Source organism: Lagopus muta, chromosome Z (genome assembly GCF_023343835.1).
Source record: "Lagopus muta isolate bLagMut1 chromosome Z, bLagMut1 primary, whole genome shotgun sequence".
Lineage (NCBI taxonomy): Eukaryota > Metazoa > Chordata > Aves > Galliformes > Phasianidae > Lagopus > Lagopus muta.
In genome coordinates this window covers 16,731,680-16,751,051 of record NC_064472.1, presented here as the reverse complement: position 1 = coordinate 16,751,051, position 19,372 = coordinate 16,731,680, and the positions used below count along the sequence as shown (strand labels likewise).

General features: G+C 36.2%; 1 protein-coding gene across 1 annotated transcript in view; it reads right to left on the bottom strand.

Annotated features, from left to right (window-relative positions):
• ITGA1 (integrin subunit alpha 1) overlaps positions 1-19,372 on the bottom strand; it is a 71,552-nt gene that overhangs the window by 35,621 nt on the left and 16,559 nt on the right. Inside the window, exons 2-6 of the mRNA XM_048931309.1 lie at positions 8,806-8,926; positions 5,933-6,045; positions 4,879-4,967; positions 4,674-4,788; positions 3,868-3,995 (exon numbers count right to left, since the gene is read on the bottom strand). Of these exons, the coding sequence (XP_048787266.1) occupies positions 3,868-3,995; positions 4,674-4,788; positions 4,879-4,967; positions 5,933-6,045; positions 8,806-8,926 (566 nt within the window). The remainder of the gene's footprint in view (positions 1-3,867; positions 3,996-4,673; positions 4,789-4,878; positions 4,968-5,932; positions 6,046-8,805; positions 8,927-19,372) is intronic.

The window sequence follows — 19,372 nt, the reverse complement described above, 5'->3', positions numbered from 1 at the left end:
TTCAGGCTCCTTCACTGAAGATTTTATTGACATCAAGGGTTAAACTGATCACTGACTTCTGCCAAGATCAGGATAATAAGTATCTGCCCATCTTTCACTGTTTGAGAGACTCATGCTGATGTTGTCTTTTTCCTAAAAAAAGACACTGACTTGTATCATTTCCTACTTGAGAGGAAGCACTGTACATGATCACAGCAAGTAAACATTTTGAGCATTTCCTTCTCAGGAAGTGAATAGGAAGAACATCTGAGTCTGGAGAACTGTGCTGTGTTGTATAGCTTGTAAATCAGGAAGGAAAAGGGGCATGTGGTTATCTTGTGGGATACAATTGTTCTGTGAGACCCTTCCTTAGCAGTAGTGTTGAAAACACTAGTCATCACGTTCTACGTCTTTCATGGCATCAGTGATGAGCCACACCTCACAAAAGGTAACATAACTTCTCAGAATAGACAAAACAGTTCTAGGCTGCATGTCCAGGTCTCCTGCAGGATCATAAATTAAAGTTCAAGTTTTAAAATTAGAATTTTATTATATGAGATGGTGACGAAGGTTTGAATCTAACAGAAAACCATTAATGAAATACCAGCGCAGTGCAAATATACCATTATATGATAATAAACATCTTCAAACTGCATAACTTCAGCAGCGCTAATTTAAATGAACTAATTAATTTAAATCTGGAAAACACAGTAGAGTTATGGTGATAAACATGAATTCTGCTCCACTTCAGAAAAAACTACATTTTTCCCAACATTATTGACTGTAATCTACTGAACATCAGTTCTTAAATCGAAGCTCAGTACCCTAGCATACCACAGATCCTATATTATACAAGGGAATAATTCTTTAATTGTCTCCAGTTCCTATGAAAAAGCCATTGCAACAGAGAACATTGCAAGTGAAAAGGCTGTTCTACTTTGGAACAAAACATTCTAAATGACAATAACTTCCCGTTGTTCCTTCTGTTAGTGAAAGCAGACTCTTTTTTGGAGAGCATATTCTGGCTTTCCTAATCAATTACTAAACCATGTTGTACATGGAAATTACGTGATGGGATTCACATCACAGGGGTGTGGGAAGTACAGCCAAACCCAGCTACAATTTGTTTGGTCTACCATGCTCAAAAAGAGTCAGACACAAATTACCTTTAAGCCACTAAAGGTGCCTTTCTCCGTTCTATTTTTATTTTTTTTAAAACTTCTTTAAAACAGTTCTGTTCTTCTGGATATAAGATATGACGCGACATGATTTATTAGTCCACTGATACAATCCTTAGGGACATAATAAGGATCAGGCCAAATACCTATGGCTCTCTTGTGTTAATGGAGAATAAAAAACATGTTTTAAAATTTCCGAGTGCCATTACAGTAGAGCTATGAAGTTAGAATTAAGCATATTGAAGTATTTTTAAAATATCCTTCTATGAGAAGGTTGTTCATATACAAAGGATTGAAAAAGTGCATTCTCATATTAAAAAAAAGTTGTCTCCATAGAATTTAAAAGAGAAAAAGAAAAAAGTTATTTCTTTGCAGTTGTATTAAAAAGTGAAATAAAGCAGAAAGAAATATTTTTGTCTTCACATTATTTTTCTCATTTAATCCATATTCCATTTCCTCTTCTCTGTTGTCATGTTTTCTTTCCAACTTCTATTCCTAGGCTTGGGATATGTACCTTAACTATCAATAAGGCATTATTTTTCAGAGAAGGGAAAACAGGAAAGGAAAGAAGCATTTCTGAAAAATATTATACTAAATTTGTCTTTTTGCATCTGAATCTTCTAGCTTTCACTTTCAAATATGCCAAATGGGATACTGAGGAATTTCTGTTCTGACTTACCACAACCCTAATGGCTATTGTTCATGCACAGGGTAAATGAGAGTGGAAAATAATTCTTCTAAGTCAGTAATCAAAACATAGTTTTGAACAAGTCACACCCAAGCTAAGAAGCCATTCTGTAATCACTTCATTCCTTTCCTGAATGAGAAGAAAACAATTTGAAGCCAGTGAAAGTACACTGGATTTCAATGAGTTCAAAAATCCTAAGAAAACGAACACAGGAAAAAATGGTTAAAACAGAGAAAGTAAACAACTGCTCATTTATTTCTATTTTGTTTCTAGATGAAGGAGAAGAAACCAGCCTGCTCTGCTATTTCTCCTCTTTCCTATTCAACAGTAGTTTAAATGCAACCTCTGAGAAAGGAGAAAGCATGGGTGGAAGAAGCAGAATAAACTTTCTACTGCCTGTGGCTATGAGTGCGTTCTTAGATAGGGAGCAGGGGGGAAAGGAGAGGGCTAGCTAGGATAAAATTCTTAGGAGGAAGGGACAGGAAAGGTAACGAGTTCTCCCAGAAATCCTTAAATATTTGCCTTCCATTTCCATTTTTCCAATCTTTCTCTTCCTTTTCCCATTCTTATCTGCCCCTCAAATGTTTCAGCTCTTTAGTAACCAGATGCCAAGGCTGACGCTCTTGAGTAAATAAGCATACATGTGAGAAGAAAGGGTAACTATGCCAAAACTTGGAAAGAAAGGATTTTGCAGGTGGAGATAGCTGACTGCCGGAATGTGAGCAGGAGATCAGCAAGAAGACCTTTTGTGCAGGACAAAGCAGGAATCCAAAATCAAGTAAAAGAGGTGTGGCAATGTAAAAAAATTCAGAATCTCAGGGTGAGGAACAGGGTGAGGGTGCAGTATCATTCATTGCCCTACATACTCTTTCCATGAAGCCCTTTGGGCACAAGGAGTAATGACTTTCATGCAGCCATTGATCTTTAAGTATTTTCCCAAGATACTATGTGTACTTGAGCAATCACCACTTTAAGGACCAAGAGCATTTTTTTTTTTCCTTCTGTTACATCTCACTGTTTTTCCCTCTTCCTCACACTATCTAGGAAAGTGGCATGTATAAAATAAGAGGACACAGTTGTGAAGGTGACAGTTTATACGTAACAATTTACCAGCTTGCATTCAGCACAGCCAATAGCGGACTTGGATGTTAACCCTATTAACTTGGAAAATGACAGATATTCTTTGTGGACAGTTGTATCCTTTACATCTGCAGGAGCTAATGAGAAGTAGCAAAAAGATTTTTGGCCTATAGCACATCAAATAACATAAAGGATCATAAAAAATCCTTTACTTTGGGAGGAGAGAGAGGGTCAAGTGACAGGAGGTTCTTGTCAATCAAACTTTCTATGTTAAAATGTTGGCCCCTTCCTCATTTTATGGTCAAATTGCTGTTTGCATACTCTATTGAAAACTCTGTGAAACATATCACGCCCTGAACTGTGATAATTGGTTGTAGCTTCTGATGAAACTGCTCTGATTTACTGCAGCAGGGAATTTGGGCCTTTTTAGGAAGAAAAGAAGTTTCTGCCATTAAAGAAATGCAGCTTTAAAGCCATTTGCTATTGTCATTTCAAATTTATATGCTTGGTGTTCCACAGAACAAAATTTTGAACACCGCTCCAGAAATCTTACAATCAAGAGTCTGAACTACGAATGTCTGTCTTAGAGGAGCAGTAATGTCCTTTGTGCTATAAAGACAAGAAGCAACTGTGAAAAGGAAGGGAGCAGGAAAGGACAAAGCTCAGACTGCCTTACTTAAGACACTTAACTTCTGCCACTCAGTTAGAAAATTGGTCTCTTCAAGCAGACTGAATAGCTGGAGAAGAGAGAGCCTCCCTGACATCACCACTCAGCAGCATAGACAGACTCAGTAGTAGTTTTCAGCTGCTTTGTTCTTGCACTCCATTACAGTATGGTGTTATAATTACAAAGAGTTCCATAGACAGTGCTCTTACTTAATTTCCTGTGATTTTTTTCTTTGCCCTGCAAGTTAAACAACAATAAAATGTCTATTACTTTACCTGTGTTTGCTGAGGACCTATATCCATGTTTCTCAGAAGACTGTTAAGGAAGGCTGTGACACTCTCCCATGGATAAATGCTATTGGACCCATCAAGGACTATGACGATGTCCAACTGGGTTTTACACTCTGCAACACAGATGGCCACGTAGTAATTGATTTAAATAAGGTTCAAATATATAATTGCAGCTAACTATTATGATTATAATAATTACTTTTATGACGTACTAATAAACATATATCCCTCTATAACGGGTCTGAGCTGACGTGCTTGATGCAAATTGTCATTCAACAACTTTTCTATGGTAGTTTATGTGGTTTGGTATTCCTTTGAACAGCAAACCACTCACTTGCAAACTGATGTTTAAGAATGGGATTAGAAGATCACATAACTGGAATATTTACTGGTGAGCATGCCTTATTAAATACCAATTCCTCTCTGATATTCCAAGGTACCAGGCCTTTAAGATTTTTATATTACTAAATTGGGTTTGAATTAAGTTTTAACAACATGCTGTCATTGTTTAACAAGAGCCTTTTGGCCTTAAGTAAAAAACATAAGCAACTAATTTTAGCAATTGTGTTTGGATGTTACATAGCCCTCTAATAATTGTTTATATGAAGATAAACTCCAAAATTAGAAAGAATTTAGGTTATATACTGGCAATGAAAACATTTACTTAACTTGGTAATGCTACTAGCTAAGGAGAGGAGTTTGTACTTTTTGGTATGCCTGTGTGTATACATTCATCTTGTTTGGCACTTTGTATTTTCAGACACACAAGAGAATTCCTGTGGCATGCATACCTTGTACAGATGGAGCAATTGCTTTCACAGTTTCAAAAGTGGAGCTGACATTGGAGCAGACTCCAGTTGTGTAATGCAAACGCCCACATTTATAAGCATAGAGCGGTCCACATGCCTTTAAAAGATGAAAAAGGGTGAAATATTTGGTATGGTACCTAAGGAAAACACAGACTTCTCTTGAAATTGGCAAAAAGTTCTTCCTTACCAGAAAGCCTCCTTTCGGGTTAGTGACTAAGGTTGTTCCAAGAGTCATGTTTTCTTTTACTTCCATGACGTTAGGCACTGAAGTAGCGTCTATAAATAGATTAAAATGTTAAGTATTTGAGAATGTGGAAACAAAATGTTAAAGTATATATCTGCTACCATAGGGCTTCCAGCTTCTAAAATAAAACACAGAATGACACTGATTCCATCAAATATTTTAGCACCCCTTCATCCTCCTCTTTCAGTTCCAATGAACAAGAAAAAAAATTGAGACTGGCTTTTATCCCAGAAAATTTGTCTGCGTTGCTGTCTCAAATAGTTTTCTTTAACTACAAAAATAATAAAGTAAAAATAACAGCACTATAAAAGCAAAACATTATTGTTCACACAGTTTTGTCAAATAGAACACATTCTTTTTTTTTTTTTTCCTTGTCTTGCTATACATGAATTATAGCTTCTATGTTTGCAACTTTTTGATTTTTTTTTACATTACTGACATTAAGATTTTCAAGGGAAAAGAATGAAAAAAATAGGGTGACAGGCATATTTAGGAGAATTCATATCAAGGGGAAAACTCTTTCTGTCTGCAGTGAGTATCTCTTGACACTAGGCAAAGAAACAGATGAATATTTACCTGCACCTTATTTAGGTACTTCAGTTTGGCTCTTGGTAGTTATGTGATTATCAAAATCTTACTGAATAGGCAATAGGAAGGCTCTCATTGGCTCCAGGGAGCTTTGGAAAGGGTGGCCTATGAATCTATGATCCTTGGTCTTTCTGCCAGAATTTCCAAACCACAGTCAATCAGTGCCAGTCATAACAATAATTGGATAACACAGCCAATGCCCATTCTACAAGTACAAGCATGTTTTCCAAAGGGCAATGAGGAGCTTTAAAATAAAAATGTTTTTGACATTACAAACAGAACTTCCTTCACATTTACTTCTGAAGTCAGAAGTAAATTTTCTCAATAGAAATAACTTTAACACTTATTTCTTAAATAAAAATCTCTTAAAATTCAAACCTCCACATATCAGCTTCATTTGTTTTCATACCTGGTAAATTCAGCTTTATGCAGGGGGATTGGTTGTCCCTTCCTACAGGGCACTTGTACACATCTCCTGTTCTTTTCTCAGGTTGGCCAACTAATGGAGAACCAATAAGGACCCTGCAAATTAAATATGTTATCTGAAATTTCGTCTTCCACTAAATGCATGAGAATTGGCAAATAAAATTTACAGATAGAACATACCTGCAGCAAGCTCTTCACACAGAATGTAGAATGGAAAATAAGAAAAGTGTCTAATATTGCTCATTCAGACACATTAAAAAGAAGCTCTTCTGTTTCTTCTTTAAAAAGGAACATGGAAAGGAAATATTCCTATATACCAAATATATATTTAAATAGTATCAGTGGGTGGATTTTCGAAAAACATTGTGAGCAGTATGGAAGGAAAAATATGTTTTATTTGTGTCATTCTTGATTGTTAATATATTTTAGGAGAAAAATTTCAAATGTCAGTGCTGAGCAGGGATCAAATTCAAAAGGGGAGGCTCTCAAACACCAAGCAGAATCTGAGTCAGCAGTTCAAAATACATTATAGATGGCTTTTATTCTGTGCAATTAAAAAAAAAAAAGATTATATGATCAAAAATCTCTATTCTTGCATAATATTTTGTAAGCACTAAAAATTAACATTCACTCCTAGATTCAGTGTTTCAGCAGAAAATGCTTTTTAGAGATGGCTGCTGTTTTTGTTCTCACATCTTTGTCAGCCTCGCTACCCGGTGAATGGCTGACTCCATTAAGTGAAAGGAAGAATTCAAGTTAAAATGGAATCATAGCACATGATGGAAACAGAAACCCTGCCATTAAGAGTAATAGTTATGTAAGATTTGCTCCTGGACACTTAGGTGATTATGAATAGTTACTGTGAGAACTAATTTTGCCTTTGATCATAGATTAATGATTCCAGGCAGAAGATATATGAACCAACTACAGAATACAGGTAAGATGTTGTCTAAGGATTTTAAAAAGAAGCTGAAAGGAGAATTTAAACCCAGTACACCATCCAGCTTCCAAATGAATATACTGAAAGAGCTTATTGTGATCCAGTACGATTTTTTAATATTTAAAAGCAAATCAAATGGTCTGAGCACATATTATATCTGACTGATCTTTCAAGCTGAAAAAAGAACATTACAGCATACACCAAAACTTAGAAGCATGCACAACAACCTCTAGTGCATCTCTGACTTCCATTTAACTGCAGAAAAGCTGAGTATGCTTGACATCGCACAAGAGGTGATCAATCTCAGTAGGACTATGACCACATATTGTGCTTTTTTTTCAGAAAAAAAAAAAAAAGAAGAGTCCTGTGAATTAAGTGGTTTGAAAAACCACTTTATCTGTTGGCCCAGTGGACTCTACTTTTTCTTTGAGAAACAAGTGCAATCTGGTTTTAAGAACATCTGTTTCTGTTGAAAAACTCTACCTGGGATATTTAGGTAGAGTTATAGCACTTGACAAAGCACCACAAAAGCTTTTTATATTTAAACTACCAGCCTGCAGCTTTCTTGCTCAGTATGTTGTTACACTGCAGGAAGCTGAAAGCTTGAAAACTTAACAGCAACTTGGGAGTTCAGTGTTCACAGATGTTGACACTCATTGGCTTAGACTGTGGTCTTCCTTCAGCCAATGGGAGAGTAGTAACTTCTGGCTCATATAGTTTTAGCATGTACAAGGTTTCAGGACAGTCATCGGCAATATTACTGTACAAAATACCTGCTCCTAGAATGGACGCCACTTCCTAAAAGTCTAAATTAGCTCAAAAAAGGTCATTATTTATCTTTCTTTCATTATCTGAATGCAGATTGGTATTTAAACATCCTGCAACAAAGACAGTCAAGACCTAGCACTTTCAAAAGCAGGCTTTGCGATTTCATTTCAGTGAGCACTTCCCATGCTGTGCAGACTCAGACACCGAGCAGGCCTGGTGCCTGAAGAAAGGATCCACTGAGGCACCGCGGAGCAGCGTGGCTGTCAAGTGGCCACATGTCCTTCATCCCAGGCTGCCAGCAGGAGTCCCTGGGGTTTATCAAGAATGTCAGATTGCTGGCAAAGCTTGTGGAAAAACAGAGAAATCAGCTAACAACGATGCAGACCTCAGGGTTCCCAAACCTTTCACCATTCAATTGCTATTTCAGTCCTCCAACCCCATGATTTGCTTGTGATGTTAGTTCTTACGAGGCGAGAGCATAAACTGCTTATCAAAAGACTGACAAGTAATGATAATGGTAAGCACACCAAAATCAAATTTATAATTCAGGAGAATTATAAAAGGAAACAGCAGGTGAAGAAGGCAGCGCCAAGTCCCAGATGACAATATATTACCAACTGAGAGATACAATTAGGCCTCCAAAAGAGAAGCTAGGAATTGTATTACTAAACGTTTTGACAGAGAAACCTTCTCACCACAGACACCAGAAACTCAGCTCAGATAATGACTGACAGAACACTTCAGGAAAAGATATGTAAAACAGGTTAGGTGCAGCAGGAGCAATTTCACTGATGATACGTTAATATTGGAAGATGAACAATTATTTGGTAATATGGAGAATGGTAAATGGAGAAAAGAGGGCTCGGACAGAACATAAAGCTCAGCTCTAGCATGGAGAGAATTTACCCAATTTATGAACTCATTTCTGTCTTTGAGGAAATCACGAAAATATAAATTTTGACTTTGATTTTTTTCACCCAAACTTTGCATGCATCTCTATGGCGGTTCATCAGTTTAAGAGATCTGATGAAGACTGACAGAAAGCGATCCTGCTTAAATATTGGGCATATTTAGAAACACAGTATAGAACTTCAGTCACTGAATATCTGATAATTCGGAGTTTAAACTTAAGAAAAAAATCAACTTACCATTTTCCTTCCTCATTTTCATACTGTTGAACAGTGTACCCAAACATGTCTTCAAGAGACCCACTGAAAGTCATTGCATTTTTCACATCAACATTGGATGCACCAATGAGGTGAATGAAAGCTAAAAAAAAAAAAAAAAAAAAAAAAAGTAGCAATATGCATGAAAACCAAGACTTTTAGATAACAAGGTTCAGTTACTGAGGGTAAATGACAAGGGTTGAAAACGGCATTTTAAGCATGCTTACCATAGCTAGCAAGAGACTTAAAATGTACTTTCTCAGACATACATACACAGCTATATTTAGAGATGGACTTCTGCAGCCAAAACCTATATGTTATTTTGAAAAGTCAAAATTACTGAATTACTAGTCCACATTCCCACACATACATGAAAATAAGGTTTTTTCACTTTTCTATGTTCTGAAATTCTAGCAGTGATTTCTTCTACCCTTGTTATGCTAAAGTCAATTTTAAATCATTGATTCATCTGCAGAGTGGTGCCTTTAATACAGAAGAACCAAAACTTAGTCAAATTTATAAAGCATTAAGATTAGTTGAACAAAACAGTTATATAGAACTTTTATCTGAAATAAGCATTTTATGATCATTTGCTGAAATTTAACAGTTAATTAAAAAATCAAAATTCATAATGTTTGCTGCATGTCAAACCATTCAAATAATGACCAGTTACTAAAATACTTCTGTTACTCATTACTGAGATGATGATGTTCTCATAGAAAGCTTGTTACTATAATTAAGTTTCCAAATGGTCAATACTAATCTGTCTCTCTCAGCATTTTATTTCCTGCTTACTGCAGTAAAATATCACAAAAAGACTATTTATCACATAGTAGGTATTTCCAGTTTCACTGAACAGCAGAAAAAGGAAAAGTTTGTGTTATTTCAGCTTTATTTCCTCCAGTCAGAGTCAGGAAATACAAAATAGGGAACATACTAAAGCAAATCTTAGTTTTATTCTTCTGAAAAGATTAATGATAAGCAATGGGGAAAAAAAATAATGGGTGACAGTATGATGGGAAAAAATTTGCAAGAAAAGTAATTCATGCATCTTCTGCCTTTACTAATTGTTTAAGTATAATTTTTAAAAATGTTGCTATTTCTCTTTATGTGCAAAGGATATTTTTCTCCCTCTCTCTTGGTAATCAAAACGTAACTAAATCAATAAAATATCCCTTAAAAAAAGTAGTGAATTGTCATTGTCTTAAATGTTTTTAATAGCATTTTGAGAATAAATATAATTGCTATTATTTTTTGACGTAATGAGTACGATGAGAGCATCATAACATAGATTCCCAATTTACCTCTTACACAATTAAACAGTTCCAATGAGATTGCCTATGCAATGTCTATCACACAACATTCACTTCATTCATTGTTTCTTCACAACAATACAGCTCAGAAAACTATTGTGATTTTTACAGCGTATTCATTATACACTTGGTCCCCGAAGTTTTCAGAATCTGAGATGTGATCCACTCAAACATTTTTAATTTTAAAGAATATATATTCTTTTCTAGATTCCAATATAACGAAACCTGAAAATGTGAAATGCTAAACAACAAAGTTGACATTTTCTTTTTGTCTTCTATCATTTGCTACTACCTCCCCAAAGCCTCCTAATTCTGAGAGAGGTCAATTCAGAACCACAAATAATAATAGCTTTTAAGAAGTAGAGTTAGAAAAATTAGAAGTTGCTAGGAGGGGTTAGACCGATCAGAAGTAAAAACGAGGACACACCACAGAGCAGGGAACGGGCCTATAGATCTTGTTGACAAACTATGTTTTGTATGCTAAATAGCATATATTCAATGGATAACTAGGTTAATAAAACATAAAACCACAATATACAAACCATATAGGAAGTGCAACTGATTCAGAAAATGTAGATTAAAAGAGTGGAAGACCACACAGGAGGAGCAGCTATATTTTCTCTGTGTATCAACTTCCATTTACTCTTGAAGATCAAATGCTATATAAAGACTTGATTTGATACAGTAAGGCTTTCATTTTCCCCAACTTCCAACTTCAGTTTAGCTAGAAATCAGATGTTCAGAAGTTTGATTTTATGATACATTGTCTGGGCTATTTTACTATGCAAACACACAACACAACCTCCTGTGGCTTCCATGTTGATCACAATATATCATGATCGTACTGAATAAATGTAAAAGCGTGCAGATGGCAAACTGAAAAGCGGAGTTAGCAGTGATCAGTATTATACTGCCAACTAAGAAAACTAAGAACAACTTCACTTTAATGGTTTTCAAGTTTTCTTTCATTTCTTTCAGTATGTTATAAAAAATTGGCAATTCACAGTTCAGTAAAAAGCTGAAATTGAGACTGTGAAAATGATGCTTTATAAGCACTATATAAGCAAGTATACATATAACAGTATTTAGCTTGTATTCTTCCAGATTCGCAGTTTCTCTCTAAGTTGTATGCATTCTCACCTGGTTCAAGGAAACTGATGCTGGAAAAGTAAAAAGAGTACTGGCAGAAGCCAGTGGAAAAACAAAAACTACAGTGATGTTGGAGAGAATCTTGAAAGCTACATGGAATAATAAGAAAAAAAAACTAACAAAAACCTGCACTTTTTTGATGCATACGGTGCTTGGCTACATACATAGTCACAATCACCGTAGGTAAATTAAGATTTTGAATGATTCTGTGATGTGTTAACAGAATGACTAAGAAGGTAGGTCAAAGTACAGATCAGGGACGCACAGTATAAATGTTTATCAAAGGATAAAACTGAAGTTTAAGCTTCTATGTTCTCATTTTATAATAAATGAGAAACTGCTGAAGAACTGGGACAAGGACCCTCTCACTGCTGATTTGAAGAGTACAAAAACTTGCTAGTGCACATGGTATTCATAGTTGAGTACAGTCTGTACCTATGCATGAAAGGTTAACACTCAGTCACCAAGACAACAAACCAAATATTATTGTAATAAAGTACTGCAAACCTAGAGTAGTAGCTCATACTTGTCCAGTAGCCACTAATAAGATTTTTCCTTCCTTCTGTTATACTTAACAGAAGTTTTAACCAGACTTTCATGCTGTCTGCCTGATTGTTGTGTTAAACTAGACAAAAATGCTTAAAATAGATTTTCCTGGTACTCGTCTGTGTGCTTATTGCCTGGACCTCTAGCCTCTGCAGACAAAGAATTGCAGAAGAGGCACCCACATTTTCTCAGAATAGTTGAAAGTAAACATAACCAGAATGGCAGCACAAACTTTAACACCTGGCTCTTGACTGCTGAAAAAAAACATCACCTCAAATCACTCACAATAAATGACACCATGGAAAGTAACTGAACCGAGAGAAGAGAGCATCTTCAGTTTGGATATTTTGTCTCTGTATGGTCTGTAGCTAATAACAATTGCACCCTCTATAATCAGAGGTTATTCTTGGAAAGGACAAGTTTGTACATTACATTCAGCAGAGCTTACCATGTTGGCTGCACACCACTTCTCTACATCAGACTTTCGTCAGAATCACCCAGGAAGTCAAACACTTTGTGCTACAGCATTTTAAAAGCCCTTATTAATTCCTCTGTAATTTGCTAGGAGAGATTTAAATAAAGCAAGTCTGAATGCAGCTATGAAAGAAAAAGCAGAAATGTCTTATGAAAGTATGCACAACTAGAAAATAGTGGGAAAGTCCAAAAAAGGAAAGCCTGTAAGAGAAGAACGTCCTTCCTTGGCAGTAAAAGAGAAGTTTAAAATGAAAATTAAAATAACACTAAAATATTTTATAGACTTAGGAAAAAAAAAAAAAAAAAACAAAACCAAAAAACAGAAAACAGAAAAAAAGAAAATACTGCTTTGGTGTCTTGTAGTGATATTAAATGGTATTTTAAATGATCTGTATGCAATATAAGAGTGCAGTGTGGAACAGTGTGTTTGATAAAATTGTAATGAAACCTAAGTGACATTAGGAAGCATGACCAAGCTTCTAAAGCTAGGATGCATGACAATTAGCCAGGGGAGCAGGATTGGGAATATTGCCTTGGACTCCCACAAAAGCATAACATGAAAACAACAGAAAATAATATCATTCTTCACAATTAGACTGCCTCTGACTGGTAGAAAGGGAAGATTAAACATGCATTTGCTTGCAAACATTAAAAAAAAAGTGGTATTTGTAACATGACGTCTAGCATACAAAAGTAGATTATTTACAGGTGCACTGAAGGGGAGAATCTTCATTTTACCTTTTACTTTACGTGTAATAATGTCACTGCAGCACTATACACAACTTATGAAATAGAGAGTCAGTTACTGAGATCCCAAATGGAAGAAAACATGCTTGTGCGGTAAAATCACCATCTGTGAGCTGGAAGGCCAAAGTGCTTTGTCTTCGTGCTGAAGGCCACAGAGGCTGTGGCAGGAGCCTGCACTGCATTCAGCTCTGGCTGACTAACTATCGTTGTATTTCAAATAAAGCTGTAGATTAAGAAAAAAAGAATGGAGAAAAGTTTAACTCCTGGAAATTTTTCAGTGGAGCTTAAATTGAGCTATTTATTTTTCAGGGCTACAAAGGAACCTTTGTTTAATTTTGCCTCCAGCTTTTTTCTTTAATCTTTAACCTTTGAAAAGGAAAAGACTTACTTTCTGGAGTAAGCCCGTATTATTAAAAAAGACTTATCATTAAATGTAGATAAATATCCAAAAAAGACACAGAAGTGCATGTTTGGAAATGGTTCCAGGTTCAGTAGCTACTTGCTTTTCAAAGCCAAATTTCAAACTCATTAAATAAAGCTTCCTCTGCCAGCTTTTGTACTGAATAACTTGTACTGGAAAATAGCTTTATAATGTGGTGTCAAGCCTGAAAATATAATGAATCGAAGCTTTGTAATGTGATTCCGAATGAGTAACTCAATGCAACAGTTAAAACTTCTGTACACATAATAGCAGAAACCAAGAATATCTGCTCCACTCAGCAGCCATCAGAATAAAACCATTTTGTCTAAAGTTTGGAACATTTAAAATCATGCCTCTCACTGGAACATTTCTTAGCATTTTGCAGTTTCTCACAGAAGGGAGAAAAAGTCTTAAAAATATGCAGTCACTTACAAAAAAATGTGAGGTCAGCTCCTAGACATGTACAAATGTATACAGGCTTAGAAAATTCAGCAGCTTGCTGAAAGGCAAATAATTCCCAGAAAATGTTTGAGCTCATCTTCAGTGATGTTCAGGCCATCTTTTGGGTGTACTTGCTCCATTAATACTTAACAATGTTCAAGAACCTGAAGTCCTTGTGTCTGCCTCTAGCCACATTCTTCTCTGTTGTCAAAGACCATTCTTCCCACCACAACTGCTTCTTAACAACTATCTACCTATTTACTGAATTTTTTTTTTTTAGATTGAAGATATTTATAATTATTTGCAATTAATTCAAATTTCAGACAAAAGCGAGGTTAAAAGGTCATGCATATTGTTTTCTGGAATGAAAATCAGAAGTTTAAAAAGGAGCAAAATATTAATTTTGTGCAAAAAAGTTAACTGAATAAACAAGGATTTGTTATCCTAAAAAAACCCAAAAAACAAAAACCAAAAAAACACTAAAACATGTTCCTCACAACACTCTAAAACTACTAACAATCTGTACATTTTCTTCAATGCAAGATTTCTCTACATTGATAGGAAGGATCAAATATGATGTTTCAATTAATTTTCTACGAGTTTCCTATGTGCCTAGTTACATTGGATCTCAGTTTTGCCAGCTGATGTCCTGCTGCCTGTAAATAAGCCTCTGTGTAGCCTCATTGAGACCAGTACAAGAAGTCAGGTACAGTTGTTGCTTCAGGAAACACATGCTAAAATCCTTAGCAAGCATTAAATCCTGAGTGATTTTTCACCTGACTTCATATTGTTAACTGGACTGCTAATAGGCTTATTTCCAGTAAATTTTGTTTCTGTTATGCTAAATGAAAAGACCACGTAGATTAAATAACAATCTTACACTTTCTTCTATACAAGGATGTAGCTTTTGAGTATCCAGAGCCTTATTATTATTATTATCATGCTAAATAATTTCTAAATATTTCTAAATATTCTTTCCAGATTTCAAATGATATTAACTTCTGTAACATGTTCGGCAGGAGGAAGCAAACTCAATTTTTTTCTACTCAAACAAGGAGCTCCTTAGTGCTTAGTGCTCCTTTTCTAGCCTTATATAATCAAAAAAATCACTTCAAGTAACAGATTCCCCAACATTATGCTTATGACTCAGTCTGAAGATGTTGCAACAACTGGACTGTGCAACAACTACTTCAAGAAATGGTATGCCCAACTTGACACAGGACTACTCCCTTACTGTTAATTATCAGCTAGTTTACACACATTTTTGAATCAGAGAAGTACTTTACAACACATCAGAGTTGAAGCTCAGATGAAAGACCCCAGATATGTTATCAGAAATTCCGAGTCAGAGGTGTTAATAGGTGTTCAAGTGCAAGCATTATGACTATCCTCCACTCAAACAGTTTATTTTGATAGAGTGATGACTTAACTGCAACATGCTCAATATCTTTCATAATCCAGTGTACTAGTATACAGTTTACTGTATGGTCAAGGAAGACAAAGCACTGAGTTGGAGTAAATTACTACCTGTTAATGTTCAAATGTCAAATATCATTGTCCATATTTCTAAGCTTATGAATCCACCATCCAGGTGGGGACATACACACCTCAGAGTTAATCTCAGATGTGTATAATAAAAGAGAAAAAAAAAAAAAAAAGCAAGCAAGAAAAACAACTTGCAAACTACATTTAATAGGTAGAGAAGGAATACCTTTCCTTATATTTCTGATAATAAGCCACCCATGATAATTTTCGTTGGTATACTTAAAACACCTAGAAGTCCATCAAGAGAGGGGTGGCCAGCAGGGACAGGGAGGTGATTGTCCCCCTCTACTCTGCTCTTGTGAGGCCCCATCTGCAGTATTGCGTCCAGGTCTGGAGCCCTCAGTACAAAAAAGACAGGGAGCTGTTGGAGAGGGTCCAGAGGAGAGCCACTAGGATGATCAGGGGACTGGAGCACCTCCCCTGTGAAGACAGGCTGAGGGAGCTGGTCTTGTTCAGCCTGGAGAAAAGAAGGCTGTGGGGTGACCTCATTGCAGCCTTTCAGTACCTAAAGGGAGCCTACAAACAGGAGGGGAATCAACTCTTTGAAAGGGTTGATAACTGTAGGATAAGGGCAAATGGTTTTAAGTTGAGGGAAGGGAGATTTAGGTCGGACATCAGGGGGAAATTCTTTACCCAGAGCGTGGTGAGGTACTGGAACAGGCTGCCCAGACAGGCTGTGGATGCCCCGTCCTTGGAGGTGTTCAAGGCCAGGTTGGATGGGGCCCTGGGCAGCCTGGTTTAGCATTAAATGTGGAGGTTGGTGGCCCTGCATGTGGCAGGGGAGTTGGAGATTCATGATCCTTGAGGTCCCTTCCAACCCTGGCCATTCTGTGATTCTGTGATTCTGTAACACTCATTTTCTTCATTTGTATCATTTTTTAGCAGACAGAACCACTATGTCGCTCCATTTTCCTATGTTATTACTGCTTAAAAATAATAATTCCATGTTTCCCTGTTCAAAATATTTACTTTAGTGGAGACCTGAAAACTAAGAGTTTGCTAAGAGTTCTTAGCAAAAGGACTTTCACATCATTTTTTCAGACAAAGTTGCTGAATCAAGGGCAGCTAACTATAAGTTGTAGTAGCAAAATGAAAAGCAAGTTGATTTTTAAAATGCTGAACTCCATTTAAACTGCACAGGTTAATACCATAGCAGCCTAATAGAGAAAACACTTTTACAAAGGTAAATATCCTAGTCAGGTTCTTTTGTTCAAAACTTACTACTGCTCATTGGTGAAAGGGAAGGTAAACCAAAGAAGAAATCTTCCCTCGCACTGTGTAGTTTAAAGAATATGAATCGGTGTTTTCTGTTTGCAGATTTTTAATTTTAACTGAGAAATCCAAGCAAATGACCACAGTTGTCCTTAAGTCCAACCATCCATGATCATAAATTATTTCCTAATGTAGAAATGGACAAAGAAACCACCACCACCTGCCTGCCATGAAAGACACAATACCCTAGAGAAAAACTGAATATCACCAAAACAAAGGCTTGTTCACTGTTCTAAAGTCTGCTTTTGTAATTGCATGGAACCACCACAAAAACGACTGGTGCTGCACAGGCTGATTCATAAACTGCTGTTATGAACTTTTATTCACCTTACTGAAGCAGCTTTACCCTCTGCATGATTTAGGACAATCATAGAAACTTTTACAGACTCATTATTTTATATGTTGGTAGCTAACCTCCAGTTTATTTCTGAGGTGAACATCATTTACAAGCAACTGATGAAAACTAAACTTCTGTAAGTGGAATAATGTATGAGCATTTCAGAAAGTGGCATGCAGGGCTTGCAAAAAAAAAAAATCTGATGAAGTAAAAAGGTCAACTTTGCATCTGTATCTCACCACTGAAACAAAAGCAATAAAACAATTTTTAAAACAGCAGTAACATTTACGAAGAACAGTATTATTACATTCTGTGTTATATATTTGTAGTCACTATACCTCATTCAATTAAAATTTGAAGAAATTATCCAAAAGCCATGGATTAATAATATTGAGTAGCAACATTGTGAGAACTTGATGAATAATAAGTGCCTCATAAGTCATTTCTGCTACTTTTAAAAATTAGACAGTCTAGTAGCATAAAGTACATCACCACCTCTTTTGCTGTTCTGTTGTCGTAGGGATTTTATTAGGAAGCCAGCTGAAAGTGTCACAGAATTTCTACTGCAAATGTTCTTTCTTACTGATCAAGAAACAAATCAGGGAAATTTAGAATTAGCCATTCAGAGATTTTAGGAGGAAGGTTTGTGTCCCTTCCAAAAAAATTAAAGCTGGACCCTAGAGGGAAGAAAACAAACTGCATCTAAAAGTCGCGATAAGAGAGAGCTGTCTACATGCCTTACTGGAGCTCATAACTTATGTTTCCTACCCACAACACATGAAATAAATCTCATTTTAAGATATCTGTCCAGCTCTGCCCTGTTCAGAAAAAGGTATTCAGGCTCTACAGGAGCTCCAGAGAGTACCTTTTATTCTTTCTTTGAAACATCTTCATCAACTTGATCCAAATACCATCAGACCTTAACAGTGAGGAAATTTTATTTTCTTGTGTAAATGCCACTTGTCCAGGGTAAATAGAAGTTTGTAAAGATAAAGTCAGATACTCTGGTTCTGGTGATATTTAAGAATGAATTGGTTTCTGAAGCCAACAAGAACTGCAAGGGTTGAAAAAAGACCCCCTACAAAAGAAAAAGAACCTAGTGCCACCTACTTCAGTAGCACAGTTTTCCAAGCACTTGTTCAACTACTATGCTATGCATGGTACAAGTGCTCCTTGAACTCTGGCAGTTTGGGGCTGTGACCACTGGCCTGGTCATGAGTCTTTGGTCTACTGCTCTTTGGATACTGCTATTGCCTTCATATACTACAGGCATTTCTAAACTGTCGAGAGATAAAGAGGATCAATTGTTAATGTCTCAGCTCAGAGTCTTGAGGGCGATCATTGTTTCTGAAGGAAAAACATTTAAAGATCAATGAAATAAGCCTCGTGTCTATTTGCAAACAAAATGCTCAAACATTATTTTAAAGAAATCATTAGAGTTACTGGAAGGCACTGAACTGACAGATACACAGGCAAGTGCGCATTAAACCCCTATCAGGTACCTAATACAAGCATCTTCAAACCATCAGCTTAGCCATGGCTTGAGAAACAATTCCTCCTGCTCCCTCAATCCTGACAAGAGGCCAGTATTGTAAAAAGTCACAGATGTGGCACAAATGTACGTTCTAAGTATTGTAGTCATACAAACAGAGCAACTCAAAATGCAACTAAAACAACAGCAGCAAGCACTCTGCTTCTATACAGAGCATAGGATATTGCACTACTGCATCCAATCTATTGCTCACAATCTCTATAACAATCTCTCTTAACAAGGTCCACGTTAGAGACCTTTTGCTCCCATTATTCTGTCTGAAAGGTTATTCCAATCTTCTTATGTTCCAGTAATAGAAATTTTCTGCTCTCTGACACATATTTACTTCTTGCTTGTTCTTTCGTCAAAATAAGAGTACTTAAGCTAGAGAACCAGGCAGTTTTAAAAGCGTTCTAGAAATAAAACTGAAAACATTTGATTTCAAAATATGTTTGTACAAAGCTCTAAAGATTTTTTCAGTAAGTTTCAATTGTGCCCTGCTTGAAAAGACTTTTAAAAACTTTACAACCTATACAGTCTAAGCATATCTTCAAAGTTTGGAAAGGTTAGACTTACTGTTGTCAGTATATATTGTCATCGTTTATTTTGTCATTTCTGAAATCTTAATAGGATTTCTGTGTGAAAATAGAAATAGTACAGGATCATGCAGGAAGATCTGTATGAAACATGTGGACTGCTTGCAATCGCTTACGCAATCATAAATCTCTTTATCAAGAGGTTTGTATGCTTGACTAGGCAACTAAATGACTGCC